This window comes from Lentinula edodes (genome assembly GCF_021015755.1).
Source record: "Lentinula edodes strain Le(Bin) 0899 ss11 chromosome Unknown C8R40scaffold_2, whole genome shotgun sequence".
Taxonomy (NCBI): domain Eukaryota; kingdom Fungi; phylum Basidiomycota; class Agaricomycetes; order Agaricales; family Omphalotaceae; genus Lentinula; species Lentinula edodes.
In genome coordinates, this window is record NW_025764308.1 from 1,474,891 (window position 1) to 1,488,082 (window position 13,192).

At 46.1% G+C, this 13,192-nt stretch overlaps 5 protein-coding genes across 5 annotated transcripts; 2 read left to right on the forward strand and 3 right to left on the reverse strand.

The window, feature by feature from the left end:
• Positions 1-757: 757 nt before the first annotated feature.
• On the forward strand, positions 758-3,627 carry C8R40DRAFT_1165590 (uncharacterized protein; the record flags this gene model as incomplete). The annotated part of the gene is made up of 14 exons (XM_046230716.1): positions 758-805; positions 844-931; positions 980-1,105; positions 1,156-1,259; positions 1,314-1,376; positions 1,424-1,655; positions 1,702-1,748; positions 1,809-2,165; positions 2,225-2,392; positions 2,442-2,531; positions 2,578-2,985; positions 3,040-3,177; positions 3,227-3,286; positions 3,346-3,627. 14 exons carry the CDS (start codon positions 758-760, stop codon positions 3,625-3,627), a joined length of 2,211 nt encoding a protein of 736 aa, XP_046091737.1.
• Positions 3,628-4,462: 835 nt separating this feature from the next.
• C8R40DRAFT_1165591 (RlpA-like double-psi beta-barrel-protein domain-containing protein-containing protein) lies at positions 4,463-5,668 on the reverse strand (the record flags this gene model as incomplete). The annotated part of the gene is made up of 7 exons (XM_046230717.1): positions 4,463-4,521; positions 4,575-4,667; positions 4,719-4,780; positions 4,835-4,865; positions 4,929-4,979; positions 5,038-5,052; positions 5,113-5,668. 7 exons carry the CDS (start codon positions 5,666-5,668, stop codon positions 4,463-4,465), a joined length of 867 nt encoding a protein of 288 aa, XP_046091738.1.
• Positions 5,669-5,776: 108 nt separating this feature from the next.
• C8R40DRAFT_268576 (uncharacterized protein) lies at positions 5,777-7,461 on the reverse strand. The gene is made up of 5 exons (XM_046234545.1): positions 7,173-7,461; positions 6,963-7,122; positions 6,738-6,908; positions 6,586-6,685; positions 5,777-6,524 (listed from the first exon to the last, which is right to left on the reverse strand). Exons 1-5 carry the CDS (start codon positions 7,335-7,337, stop codon positions 6,005-6,007), a joined length of 1,116 nt encoding a protein of 371 aa, XP_046091739.1. The 5' UTR covers positions 7,338-7,461; the 3' UTR covers positions 5,777-6,004.
• On the forward strand, positions 7,456-9,483 carry C8R40DRAFT_269514 (cation efflux protein). The gene is made up of 10 exons (XM_046234548.1): positions 7,456-7,644; positions 7,701-7,752; positions 7,805-7,844; positions 7,911-8,058; positions 8,123-8,203; positions 8,265-8,519; positions 8,590-8,862; positions 8,939-9,228; positions 9,286-9,361; positions 9,427-9,483. Exons 1-10 carry the CDS (start codon positions 7,566-7,568, stop codon positions 9,447-9,449), a joined length of 1,317 nt encoding a protein of 438 aa, XP_046091740.1. The 5' UTR covers positions 7,456-7,565; the 3' UTR covers positions 9,450-9,483.
• Positions 9,484-9,516: 33 nt separating this feature from the next.
• Positions 9,517-13,155, reverse strand: C8R40DRAFT_1033583 (mediator complex subunit Med5-domain-containing protein; the record flags this gene model as incomplete). The annotated part of the gene is given in 15 exon segments (XM_046223350.1): positions 9,517-10,121; positions 10,165-10,385; positions 10,434-10,633; positions 10,748-10,909; positions 10,958-11,031; positions 11,093-11,258; positions 11,307-11,417; positions 11,470-11,620; positions 11,677-11,780; positions 11,833-11,901; positions 11,950-12,141; positions 12,202-12,488; positions 12,505-12,903; positions 12,959-13,037; positions 13,099-13,155. The coding sequence occupies 15 exon segments, from the start codon at positions 13,153-13,155 to the stop codon at positions 9,517-9,519; spliced, it is 2,877 nt and encodes a 958-aa protein (XP_046091741.1).
• Between the last annotated feature and the right edge of the window lie 37 nt (positions 13,156-13,192).

Genomic DNA, 13,192 nt, shown 5'->3' on the forward strand with positions numbered 1-13,192 from the left:
ATTTCTCTATTCGGACACAATAAGCAAGCAGTCCTTCAATACAGAAAGTAGGTACTTAAGTAGAGCGATAGGGAAACGAAAGCCAGAATCGCACTCATCGAAACCAATGCCTTCTAGTACTCAATCCTTTGAAATCCTTTTCGATATGACCAACGATACCGGTGCGAATGTCGTATTGGAAATGACGCCACGCATTCCTGGACGGATTACGAAGAGCGTTTTGCTTGGAAAAGGAAGGGGTATATCTCTTGTGTTGGACGCTGGTTCTACGTACCAATACATGCTGCTCACCGACAATATAGCCTGCCAAATATCGTGAGTGTAGTGTGTTTTTACTCCTGGAAGTCTTGAAGCTGGATACTGTGTACACCAGAGTACAATCATGGAGCGACATTCGCTTCCCCGCGTCAAGCGCACTATCTGGATCTGAGCTACCGAGAGGCCTATCGTGCAAATCATGGCAATATTGTTAACTCGTACGTTCATCTGCACCACTTGATTAGACTTGATTACTGAATGAAAAAATGAAGGTTTTCTTGTTTCAGCGAAGTCTACTTCGCTACACTGATGTACCAGTGTCTTGCAGTGACCAGTCTGAGGACTTGTTTCTGCCACGCGCGCAGCGCGATGAATGTGGTGATGGACATCTTGAAATATCCATTTTTGTGTAGATTACTGTATTATCAAGGTCATGTGGTCGCGGATAACTTGAATAGAATAACTTGACGAGAACTACCACTTGCTAAGTCCAATCCCGATGCCCAAGAGTGCAAAAAGACGGAAAGAAAAAGCCGCAGATTTCGCGGTACGAACAATTCGAATCATTGCGCTAAATCCTCTAAGATCCAACAAGAACAGAAAGCTAAACTCAAACTCGGTAAAGGAAAACAAGCACCCAGCAATGCAATAGACACTTCATTCAAGGCCCGCTGTACGTTTCCCTGTTCTTTTTTTCGGAAATTTACTCAAATCAATTTAGCTATTGCACTTCCATCTCAGAGTATTGCGGTAGAAAAAGATGATAGTGCGCCTACAACCCGACGAAAACTTTCCCTCGATGATCTCATCGTCAATATCAAACACCACAATCCTGGTACTCGAAAAGGTATACGAAGCACTCTTGGAACTTTGTATGTTCTTAATTCTCGTTTGCAGACACAATATTCGGCTTTCGGGAATTGCTAGATGCTCATTGGGAATTGATCGACTCATCACTCCCTATCCTCATCAATGTGACGGTCCGAATCATTGGCGATGAGGTCCATTTCCTTTTACATGTAACGAGTTCATTCAGAAACTTAGATATCTTTTAGGATGCAAGTGTTCGGAAAGCACTTCTGTCGTTTTACTCTTGGTTAATACCCAGGATACCTAAAGTGCGTCTTTCTCTTGACCGTAAATGTCGCAACTCAATGATCAACAGGAAGACCTTGTCCCTCATGCCCCTCTGATTCTGCTCTTTACCACTTCCGCTCAAACCCACATCTTTCCTGAAATACGTATTGACGCTATCCGCTTTCTGAACATATTTCTTGAATATTTCCCAGAGGTTATCGTCCGTGGATGGGACACAGCTAATAACTCCAGCGGCAGTCGAGTCCTGGAGGGCTACCTAGGTGTTCTCAGTGCTGGCACTATAACTGGAGATGCGGAAGGTGATACAGTTGGAATACTTGATAGCTACGTACTCATTTAGAACAGGGCCTCCGGTGGCCACTTCGACTGCGAGTGTGATGTTAACACCGGCTGTAAGTTTCAAGACACTCCCCTCAACAATGCGTGTTATTTACTAATCATGCTTTTCCCAGTCCAAGCTCGTCGTCCTGCAATCATTATCACGCTTCTTAGAGGCTGCCACAGGAATTCAATCTACTTTATTGACTTCTGAGGATTTCTGGTTTTTGTCGCCCTCATTCCATACCACAGAAGCTTATATTACATTCAATCGGCTCCTTCGACCTTCCTCAACATTGCAATCATTGCCTCACAAAGCATGGTCCTTAGAAATGGAACCGGAAGCTGATATTTTCCCTATTGCCTCTGCGATGGCTACTCATACCGGTAATCTTTCATGCCAACTCCAAGAATTATCAGACCACGTTGTGTTATGCCGGAACTTCTGCGAGTTAGGCGCTTCTACCAGCAGTGGAAATCCGTTTGTAGTCGTATGTCGTTCGTTCAGTCATTGTCGAGTCTACACCGTGATTCAACCACGTATTTTCAGCGTTTAGCCAAAACCCTTCATCCTACTCTAGTGTCCGTTTTCTTGGACTGTGCGCCTGCAGTTTTTTCACCCAGCAATGGTCCACCAGAGACAGAGACGGACTCAATTTCAGCTGTAGTATCAATCACTCGTACTCTATATGGTCTGATCATGCAAGATAGCTCGCCTGTTCGTCCTCTTTCTTTATATACTTTGTGGCGCTCTAATCGGTTTTTAGGCCTCGGCTGCTATCGAGGAACTTCAAATAATGCTTGGTTACATGGCTCCCTTCTTCCCTTTCCATTCGAATGGCCGAAAAGATGTGAAGGTGCGGATAATCTTCCGTTTCTGAATTTCTCACACAATCTATTTAGATTGAACAAACTTTCCAAGACCTCAATTTTACATATTGCGACCTGACTTCGCGTCTCGTTCCAGCCTCTCGCACATCAGCAGCAGCTTCCCACCCAACTACATCCCGTGGCAAAAAAGCACGACATTTTGGTAACGATGCTTCACAAGCGAATCGAGTTCAAGAATACGTCCTTGAAATTCTCCAAGAACAGGTGTCGAGTTCTCAGCTAGTTCGTGGGTTAACATCTACGGCGTACAACTCGTTATTACCCACAATATGGTCTTTGCTCAACTATTCGGGTCGAAATGAGGAGCAACTGGAGCGATCCGGAGAAGTCCTTGAGGCCGTAGTGGAGCACGCTGTGAAAGTAGGGTCCAAGTCGGCGTTGAAAAGGTCTACTTTCGATTTCGTGGCCCGACTTGTGCTTGTTCGTTTCGCTTGATGTTACCCTTTCATTTCTCTGGTCTGATACTTAATTCAGCTCGAAACTGATGTACGCTATCAAGGAGCCTTTCGACTTCAGACTAGTACGAAGGCAGACAAGTTAATTGAAGAATGGCTAACTCAATTACCGCAAATCCTATGGGAGTTGGGTTCAAGTAATCCCTCGGTATCAGAGGTACATTTGATCATATTCCTGATTAAGTGTTTATAATGGAATCCTGTAGGCGATTATTCTTTTTCTTCTACGACTGCTCCAGCGCCGGTCAAAGATTCTCCATGAGAATGTAGGTTCTCACCAATTCTACCAACGCTCAAATAGTGGCTCATGCAGCACCACCTCCAGACCTTAGCTTCTTTACAGACACGATTTGCACCTTACTTCCATATTACGCATCCTACTCGTGGAGAAATCCTAGGTCCTTTCAACAAGTTGCCCAAGAACGGCCTCAGTTCGCCTTCTGGACTCCGACGCCGTGTTCTCGATGTGGTCATCCTTTTGTGTACTGGTGGCTCCTCTGGCGAAGTGCTTCGAAGCGCCGTGGATAGTGCTTTGGTGAATACGGAAGAGTATGAGTATTGGGCACATTTGAAGCACCACTTCGGCCGAAGTCAAACTGCCTTATGATGTCTATACTCAGATTAGCTTTGCTTCGTACCGGCCTCTGGTGCGATTACCAGTAATGTTATTTCCGATTTGCTGGTTGCGATTATACATAGAAATAGAAGGGAAAAGATACCAGTAAATGCCCCCGATTTTATCGGAATTGAACCACCCAGGAGCTGTGAATTTCTGGCTTCGTTGATTCGTCCTCCTTCGCACTTCTTGTTCGCACTGTTCGCATCTTCGGACTTCGACAATGTCATAAGCCACGGGTACCACTGCCACCAATACGGCAAAGCCCTCGGATTTCCCCATACGGCTCATTTTATGGCGAACGTTCTTGTTGATAATGGCGGTCATAGGAGTGTGGAAGCCAGTCTTACCATGGTATGTACGACATGAGGGAAGGAAGATATGAATGTTAAGGCGAACCAGAGAGGGCTTCACGGCCATTGCAATCAGTGATCCACAGAATCTCCGACACCGACGTACTTTGAGTTCGATCTGCTCAATTGCCACACACTGCCAGTCGTCCACTGAGAACTTTCCGATTTATTGAATGACACAACATGAGACAACGACTAGCGAGTATATACTATGATCCCTAATCTAAGGGAAAACAAGAGATGACATGAGCAAGCTCGAAAAAACACACAAGTGTGATCTAAACATAACACAGTGATCCCTTCTAGCCATTCCAAACACCCATAATTCGCACTGCGCAGAGGAGTGCCAGGAAGAACGCCTCTTGGACGCAAGGAACCACTCAGGGTTACAAAACAATATTTAAGAATATGGATAAATAATCCGTCTGAAGGATGGAAAGAGAAACAGTGGGTGGACAAGGGGTATAGTGGCTTTATGATGCCCACTCCCAGGTGATATCGATACGGCCCAAGCCGAGGTCATTGTTGGTCACTGTAGATGGACTCGTGAATATGTGGTGCACAGCATCAACATCGACTACTTACACTGGGAGAAGATAGAAGGTGAAAAGTCAAGTGACGTTTCGGAACAACCAGTACACCTATCAGTAACGGTGACTGTGGCTGACACGCCTTGATCTATAAAAATTATCAGCGCCATCATGCTAGTGAAGTGTGTTAGGAACATACAGGTCGCAACGATCTGCCTGTTGCAGACAGGGTTGTTATTCGGGTTGACGCCGTCATATCCACTATGTTCAAGAAACAATCAGCACTAGCACGTTATTAGATTTAACATTCCTTACGGATATCCATCAAAGAGAACTTCGGAGACAGCTGCAGACAGAGATGAGTATAAGATGAACCTAGGTAAGTTAAAATAAGTTTAGAGGTACTAACCTACGATGGGATCTGTGTCAACATTCGTAATGCCGCAGGCTCCTAGTCCGGCTGAAATTGAGAATGATAAGCACAACGAAAAGTGAAAAGACAAGTATGTGACGCTCACTCGCATAATAGGTTCCTATTGGTAGGCCAATATTAGCTTGGGATATGGTAACGAGGTACTAAAAATAGTTCACACCTTGACCGGAATTGGTTCCTGCCAAAAAGTTGGCTGCACTTGAATCAGAGGAAGAAGACGAACTGCTGGATGTGGTAGCAGCAGCCTCAGAAGAGCTCGATGTTGTAGCTGGAGCCTCAGATGAGGTTGATGGGGTTGGTGTGGGGGTCGGGGTCGGGGTTGGCGTGGGAGTAGGAGTAGGAGTATCGGATGTTGTGAACAAGGTGCTGCTGCTGCTGATGATAATGCTGGTAGGATCTGAACCAACATTCACAGGAGCAGCTGATGAAGAAGCAGCTTCTGAGGACGATGATGACGACGAAGAAACAACTGCAACTGAGCTGCTGGCAGAGGGTGCAGGTCGTGCCTGGCATCGTTTCCTCAAAGAACGCTTGCTAAGGTCACGCTTCTTAGGAAGAACTAAGGGAGGAATATTGTCTAGTCCAGAAGTGGGTTGCGCAACACGTGCAGCCACTGCTCTGTGGTGGTGGACATCGCGGATGGCATGAGGGGTAGCGAGAGCTTGGACACAAGTGAATGCGGAAAGCAGGATAACGACAGACTTGGTGAAAGACATCGTGAGTTTGTAAAGGAAGCGGCAGTGCGTAAGGAGAGAGAGAGGGGTGTCAAGCTGAAGAAGGCCTGAATGAGGGACGAGACGTTTTATACAAAACGCTGATGGGAGAGAAGAAAGAGACCTGGCGGAACGACCCTGTCAAAAAAGTTTAAAGAGAACGTGAATTGTTGTGAAGTGTTTGCATCAAAGAGAAATTTTTTTTTGCCGGACTATTTTTGGTTCCTAGGCACACGGGAAGGGCGTGGCAGTGTCCGGAGTGTGCAAGCCGCGTGTCCTTCCAACGGAGAAATTGGCAGTGCGACCGGCAAATGCCACAAATAACCTCCTATTAAATATTTATGCACCAGAACCAGCCGTAGCCGCATACATTTTAACTAATCCTGTACTTGTCGTCTCTGCCAAACTCTTCGCGTAAGCATCTACCTGACCCAGCAACAACATGCTCTCTAAACGACTCGGCTCGGGCGGTATTTTGAACAAACGTGTCACGTCTTCTTCTGGTAACGGTGCCAATCCTTGTGCAACTCTTGCTGCGCTCTCTTCCTTACGTTTCATAACATAATTGTCAGCTTTTGCCCGCTCTCGTGCAATTTGTCGGGAAAGATACGCAAGGTTACCCTCTTCGTTTCGATAGTTGTCCAAAGCATCCACGATGTGCTCTAGATTTTTAGTGAGCCCTCCCGAGTTCAGATCTAGAGCCGAGAACGACGGCGGCAGTGCAGAGGCCGATCCAAGAGCGGTATTGGGAGATACAGTGCTGAATTCTCCTAAGAAGGCACTCAGTAGTGGATTGGTATGGACTTTCAAAGGAAGTTCTTCCAAGATTGAAGAGAATGTGAGCTGATGGCTCGCAAGACTATGAATTAATTCCTCTATCAACTTCTTCACGGTATGTAGCAAATGGAGTAGGGACAGACCTTGCGGTATTGAAGCTAGACTTTTTATAAGCATCCTTAAAAGCGGGCGTTAAGCGGAACGCGCGGAAAGAGGCATTCTCCCGCGCTGTCTGAGAGACATCTGTCCAGACCCGTCTTAGCACAACATGGCAGTTTTTTGCACCATAACTAACCATGAACAACGACAACACCGCCATGACGAAGTTTATCTTGATGAATCGCTTGGAGATCAATCAGATTTTGGTTGAAGAAAGCTCCTAGCGTTGATGCCTGGTAAAATCCAACGATACTGTCATCTCCTTGCACCTCCTTCAAGGACCGTAGCATAGACGTTTGATACCGAGCTAACAAGCACATCTGATTATCGCCTGCAATCGCCTACACAGCAACATACGTACCCACAGATTTCGCGGATTTGTCGTCATCATCTCCAGCGTGATGAGGAAGTGCAAACGAGTTGGAAACTTCGAGAACACCGTCTAAATCGATACCGAGAAGAAGACCGATAGGAGAAGAAGAATTGCTGTCGCACGCATGCTTTAGTATTTTTGAGACAACCTGATGCAATATCAATATGATGCATTGCACAAAGTAAAGTGTTGGCAGACCAATCCATCAAGTTGAACGAATCGTAAAGGTATTTCAGCTTCGACATCAATCAGTGTGGACATGGATGGCGGAAGAGCTTCATATGTAGGAGCCGCAGGAGTTGGCGCGGCTGAGGGCGCAGGTAGGGAAGCCGCAAGAGCGGCGGCCATCGAGGGAGCGGCCATAATGATAATATCGAGAGTAAAAGTCGTTCGTCGTACTCAGCGAGCGCTAAGGAAAATTTGCATGGGAAGGAATGCGCACGTGATTTGTGCGCTTTGGAATTGGTATGGCGTCATCATCCATCGTTCGACTGTCAAACAAAGTTCTCTTTATTCTGCTTTTCTCATCACTCAAGTGACCTGATAAATTTTCATGCGACTTTAAGTCGCAGTAACACCGCACATTTCGCAATGACTATCACTCGCGCAACTCGGATCAAGATATTGCTTGCTATCGACGTCCTCTTCTTCTTTGTGGAACTTATAGTTGGTATGCTCGCGTTCATGGATTGATGAGTTCTTCCCATGTAACCGATGTCAATCTAGGATATGCTGTTGGTTCATTAGCCTTGGTGGCAGATAGCTTCCACATGCTCAAGTACGGCTTAAATCGTTCTCGCTCAACCATCGCACTCTCATGGCTACTTTAGTGATGTAATGAGCTTGATAGTGGCACTCTACGCCATAAAGGTCAGTCCAGTTTTCTCTTTCGGTTGAACAAGTGTCTCTTACATTCATCGAATATTCTTTACTTAGTTGACAGCAGAGAATGCCGCTGATTCACGTTATTCGTATGGATGGCACAGAGCCGAGATCCTCGCTGCACTCGTAAACGGTGTCTTCCTTCTAGCACTCTGTTTCTCCATTTTCCTGGAGGCAGTAGAACGGTTCTTCAATACCCCAGGTACAAATCGATTCATTGCGTCACTCTCGTGACATTTTCTCAAAAAAAAAACCACACTTTCTAGAAGTCTCCAATCCGCGTCTTGTCGTGGTAGTCGGATCTTTAGGGCTTGCTTCTAATATTGTAGGCTTGTTTTTGTTCCATGGTATGGCCATAGCACTCTTTGATGAATCTAGATCCATAACTAAACCATAATCTTGTCACAGAGCATGGTCATTCGCATGAACATCCTCATAAACAGCCATCGACTCCGAGTATTTCTTCGTCATCGGGAAAGGATACACCTTCACGCCCAACATCTCCTTTGCGGGCCGGTAGAAGTCTCGCTCCTCGTTCTCGTTCCGAATCCTTCTCTTCCTTATATGGCCATCCCGCGGCCACCCGCGCTTCCCTCGTTCAAACAGCACAAGAAATTGCAGACGCACGATCTCCTTCTCCATCCCACCGAATAAGGTTACCCGGTGAGCCACTTGTGCATTCCTCTTTTTCAGGCCGGAAAGGTGACTTTAACAGAAGGCCCTGATTCTGAAGCCGCTACGGCCTATAACGCAGCTACACCCAGTGAAACGACAGCCCTCTTATCCTCCCCTGAATCACCGCGACCCCGTTCGCAACACTCCCATGCAGGGTCTATGAACATGCGTGCTTTAGTACTCCACGTTCTCGGCGATGCGTTGGGTAATATTGGAGTTATCGCAACTGGCCTCGTCATCTGGCTTTCCTCTTGGGGATTCAAATATTACTTTGACCCAGTTATCAGCTTAGTAATCACCGTGATTATCTTCTCATCTGCTCTGCCGTTAGGTGAGTCGTGTTTTCTGCGTTTTTTCCTTGATCTTTTCCCCTTTTATCATATAATTAATGTCCGTTATTCTATCAGTCCGCAGTGCATCTTTCATCCTTTTGCAAGGCGTGCCTTCTACAGTTTCATTGGACGAAGTCCGCTCGTCGGTTCTCGCCGTTGAGGGTGTGCTCTCGTTACACGAGTTGCATGTCTGGCAACTGTCCGAAAGTAAGATAGTTGCCTCTGTACATGTGATGACATCTCGAAAACACGACTTCATGCCTGTTGCTGCCAAAATACGAGAGGCTCTTCACCATCATGGTATTCATTCCAGCACCATTCAACCAGAGTATGCGAGAATACATATTCCAGAGGAACAACTGATGGTGAGTCAGATAGGTCGATGCATTTTAGGTGACTCTTGCTCAAAATGTCCTCGCTAGACCTCCGAAGATACCTCGTGTCTAATTCTATGTCCTGAAGATCAGGAATGTGATCCTCAGGAGAATGCATGCTGTCGTGAGCATTTTTTCAACCTTTTCAATCTGCCCCATGGGTTAACAAACATGTTCATTCATACTTAGCGCCTCCCATAACGGATGTTTAACATGCATGTGTTACCAATAATTTTATCTACTACAGTAAATGTCGGCAGTCTTTTTTTCAATCATGTATCATGTCCCCAACTCCATGAAGACAGGAAAATTAGCTAGGAATGATTGTGAAGAACTCAATCTTTGTGCTAATGTACTACCAGTGTAACTGAACTTGCGTGTGCGAAGGTCAGATACTAAGCGGCGAGCCATTGCAGAACTGGTTTGTCCGAAAACCGGTTGAACTTTGACGGTTGCGCTTTGCATCGCCAACTCCAAGTGCATCACAGCGGTCAGCACCGACGAAACAAGCGCAACCAACAGTTCCGCACTCATAGTCATGGTCTGTTCTGGCTGACTGTCGATGTGGATGATAAGGGAGGGCACGATGTTGTGCAAAAATATGGGAAGCAGCGGAGGCGTAGTTGGAGGGCGTGGCGCGGTGAGAATAAACACTGCAAGCCGCCTGCTATGTTCGATCTCTGAAGGTACATTGGCCACCACAACAAGTTCTGACCAGAGAACTTGTAGGAATTTGGAAGGTGACACGACCTTCAAGCAGCGTTCAACGTCAATCGAAGGAAGCTTGTTTGTGCGAGCCATATTCAACGCTGTTTGTATGGCTTGTCGAGGATATTCTTGCCATGATACACGAGGACCCATTGTGATAGCACTTCGTATTCGAGCTGGGAAATGAAATATATCAGTAAGCTGCTCAGTCGTGTAAACAGCGTAGAGGAGTCGGACCTTCTTCACGAGCCCCCAAAGCTGTTGTGAGAACACGCTGAAGATCTTCACTATTGAAAGTCGCCGAAGCTATAGGCTCCTTTCGCGCACGATTGGCCAGAAGAGACATCACGCGGGGTCCGCATAGTGTTAAGACTAGACGCGGACATGACGGAGACAGGAGGAGAGTTTGGAGAACTTCAAGATGAATGGGTGCGTTGAATCTGAGATAATAAGCTTTGGTCTCGACAAGGAGATAAAAACTAATTCACCTTTTTTGGTGAATCTCTTGAAGCAAAGCCTTTATAACGCCCACCAACGTCCAGTTGAGCAGAGGATCGGTAAAGTACATGACACCATTTCTCAGCGTGTCCATGTTCATTTTCCCTTCGACTGTTGATCCAATGGCGTGTAAGACGAGAGACGCGGCAACGCGGAGTAAAGTTTTGGGTTGCGTAGAACTGGTCGAAGTCTATGATTAGCTGAATGGTCCGTGCGCTAATTCTTGATTGCATACCGCAGGATCTAATATTGCAATGATCTTTCATTGAACATGAGCGCCTTTAATCAGAACTTGAGACCGTACCGTGTCTTCAATACCTTCGCTCTCGAATAGTGCTTTCAACCAAGCATTGAAGATTGTAAGATCTCCTCCTGTCAATGAATTGTAGTGATACACCTCTGCAGTTAATTTGAGGAATTCCGAAGACGTAGTCTTGCCATCCACAGAGAATGTGTTCGATTGAAACTACGTCAAATGTCAGCTCATGATGAGATGCAGCGCTGAAGGAATAACATTAAACCGCGCAAGCACTGATTGTAAAAACATAACCACGTCACCGATGTGACTAAGTGCAGTCTGTGGGTCACCTGAATCGAAATTAGAGGGGAGTGAGGGAGAAGTGGAAGTGTTCGACGTAGGCGTGCTTACCAACAGTTTCGCAGGTGTACAACTCGAAAAATTGCAACGCGTACGCCACCAGTTCCGAGGTCTTAATGTGTAGAGACAGCGCGTCCAAGGCCTGATCATGGTACAGAAGTTTGCATATATGACCCATGGCCTCGATATCGAGTTGGCTCGTTGCGTCGGCGAAACGCTGCTGATAATTACGATTCCAATCTCAATTGACTGCTCAATGACTTACTTGCTTTACGAAATCACCAAATGCTATATGACTGCCAGGTTCGCGTCGGATGCGACTTAGCAACGTCCGAGGCTCGTCGCCTTCGCCTGAAAGTTTAGTTTCCAAATATGTCTATGTGCATTCAAAATAAGTTCAAGCCTCTATGAGATCAAAGAGACCTGACCTCCAGCGTCATTCCAGCGTCCTGGGCTTCCGATCTCAAACTAGGTGTATTGTCGTTCGCAATTCCGTGGTCAAAAGTCACCGCAACCCTTTGCTCTAAAAGCCCATGGACAAGTAATTCCTTGAGGAGACACCGACCGAGAGGTTGTGATCTGGATATATGTTGTGTTCAGGTGCCCGTTCCTAGGTATTTCATTTCAAGACTTACGGAGGACTAGAATTTCCTTCTGCTTGAGCTATCATAGAGTCACAAACACTCAAAACATCATTGCGTCGAAGCACGATGAATAGTGCGTTTTGCATGGCATGTTTCTAGTGAGACGTAAATTTAGTGAAATTGACAGGTATACGAACGAGCACTGACCCAGTCAGATTCGGAACTGGGATTTTCTGTGTTGATACACTTTTCGAAAGCCACCAGTAGCTGAGGAAGCTATAAACAACCTTAAGTAATGTTCTCACAAGTAGGAGATAATCATACCCGCCCAACGATGAAGGTTTTCCACGTCGTAGTCGGGACAGTGGAGCTTTGTGAAAGACACACGAAAGCACACAGTAACAATTGGGTGTAAAACACGGTTGGTGACCAAGACGACCATCTAAATAAACCGACCAAGAGTGCTGCACAGTATTGCAAGTTCGCTGCGCCAAAATCTCCGGCTCTGAAATTGATCTGCGAAGAATGAGGAATGTAAATTCATAATGGGTGCAGATAAGGAATGGATCTACCCACAAGAGTGTGGAGGGTCAAGCTGAGCGAAACAAGATCACTGTTTGAGCTTGAGCCGACAATATCGCCCCTTCCGAGGGTTAATTGCATCGTATGCATCATCTGTGCTTCCCGAGCGAGTTTGGCGTCATCTCCCATCAGCTTTCTAAGTTGCCTCTCAAAGTGCTCTAGAACTTCCCTCAAGCCTGGCAAGAGTTGAAAGTTCAGTAGCAGGTCATTTACAGTTTGATAATGGACAGCTGCTTGAGTCGTAGATATCTGCGTCATATCTGGATTGCATGACAAAAGAACTGTACGGGCACATACGATGAGAGGGCGGGTCAGAGGCAAACGGAAATGACTTGCGGATTAATAATTCAGACGACGAGGTAGTGAGTTGGTGGAAATGCGATACTGGAAGGGTATGAGCTATTTCCAGTAGTTGCAGAGCATCTTGTACGACTCCGAGAACGACAATGGGTGATTCGTCGAATGCTACAACAGAACCAATGGGATTGGGTTGCCCAGATGAATAATGAGCGTCCAGAGCAATTCGACAGAGCATGTCCAATGTGGCAGCATTATGGAGTTCGGGATTGCGCGCAGCCTGAAGTAATGTTGCTATGAAAACTGCAAGGGATATCATTCCATCATTCAATGCATATTTGAGATACTCATGAAGAGCAGGGTCTCCAGGATAAGACCGGTACAAGACAAGAACAGAATCTGTTGCGCTCTGCATTTCAATGACCGTCGAATAATGAGTATTATTGTCACAGACTGCTTATGGAGTTTTCAATGGCCTCTGAACTCTGATCAGAAGAACTTTTTGATATGAACAATTTGCAAAGCTTGGCCCACTAAAGAAGGGGAAGGCGACTTGTATGTTGACGTGGAAAGACAGTACACGCAAAGACTGACTTTAACAGCCGAAATTCCGCTTTGAAAGCAATTCCTGGTCAGTTCCGGGATGGTCATCTCATTTCAACAAGGAGGGGAAAGGCAAGTTAGATGG

Bases quoted from the DNA above. Each gene is read 5' to 3' on its own strand.
- C8R40DRAFT_268576 (XM_046234545.1), bottom strand. From the start codon at position 7,337: ATGGCCGCTCCCTCGATGGCCGCCGCTCTTGCGGCTTCCCTACCTGCG. The intron at 6,909-6,962 runs GTACGTATGTTG...TGTGCTTGTTAG, and splicing joins CAAATCCGCGAAATCTGTGG to CTCGGTATCAAACGTCTATG. The intron at 6,525-6,585 runs GTCTGTCCCTAC...ATTAATTCATAG, and splicing joins TCTAGCTTCAATACCGCAAG to TCTTGCGAGCCATCAGCTCA.
- C8R40DRAFT_269514 (XM_046234548.1), top strand. From the start codon at position 7,566: ATGACTATCACTCGCGCAACTCGGATCAAGATATTGCTTGCTATCGAC. The intron at 7,845-7,910 runs GTCAGTCCAGTT...TTCTTTACTTAG, and splicing joins TGGCACTCTACGCCATAAAG to TTGACAGCAGAGAATGCCGC. The intron at 9,229-9,285 runs GTGAGTCAGATA...TGTCCTCGCTAG, and splicing joins TTCCAGAGGAACAACTGATG to ACCTCCGAAGATACCTCGTG.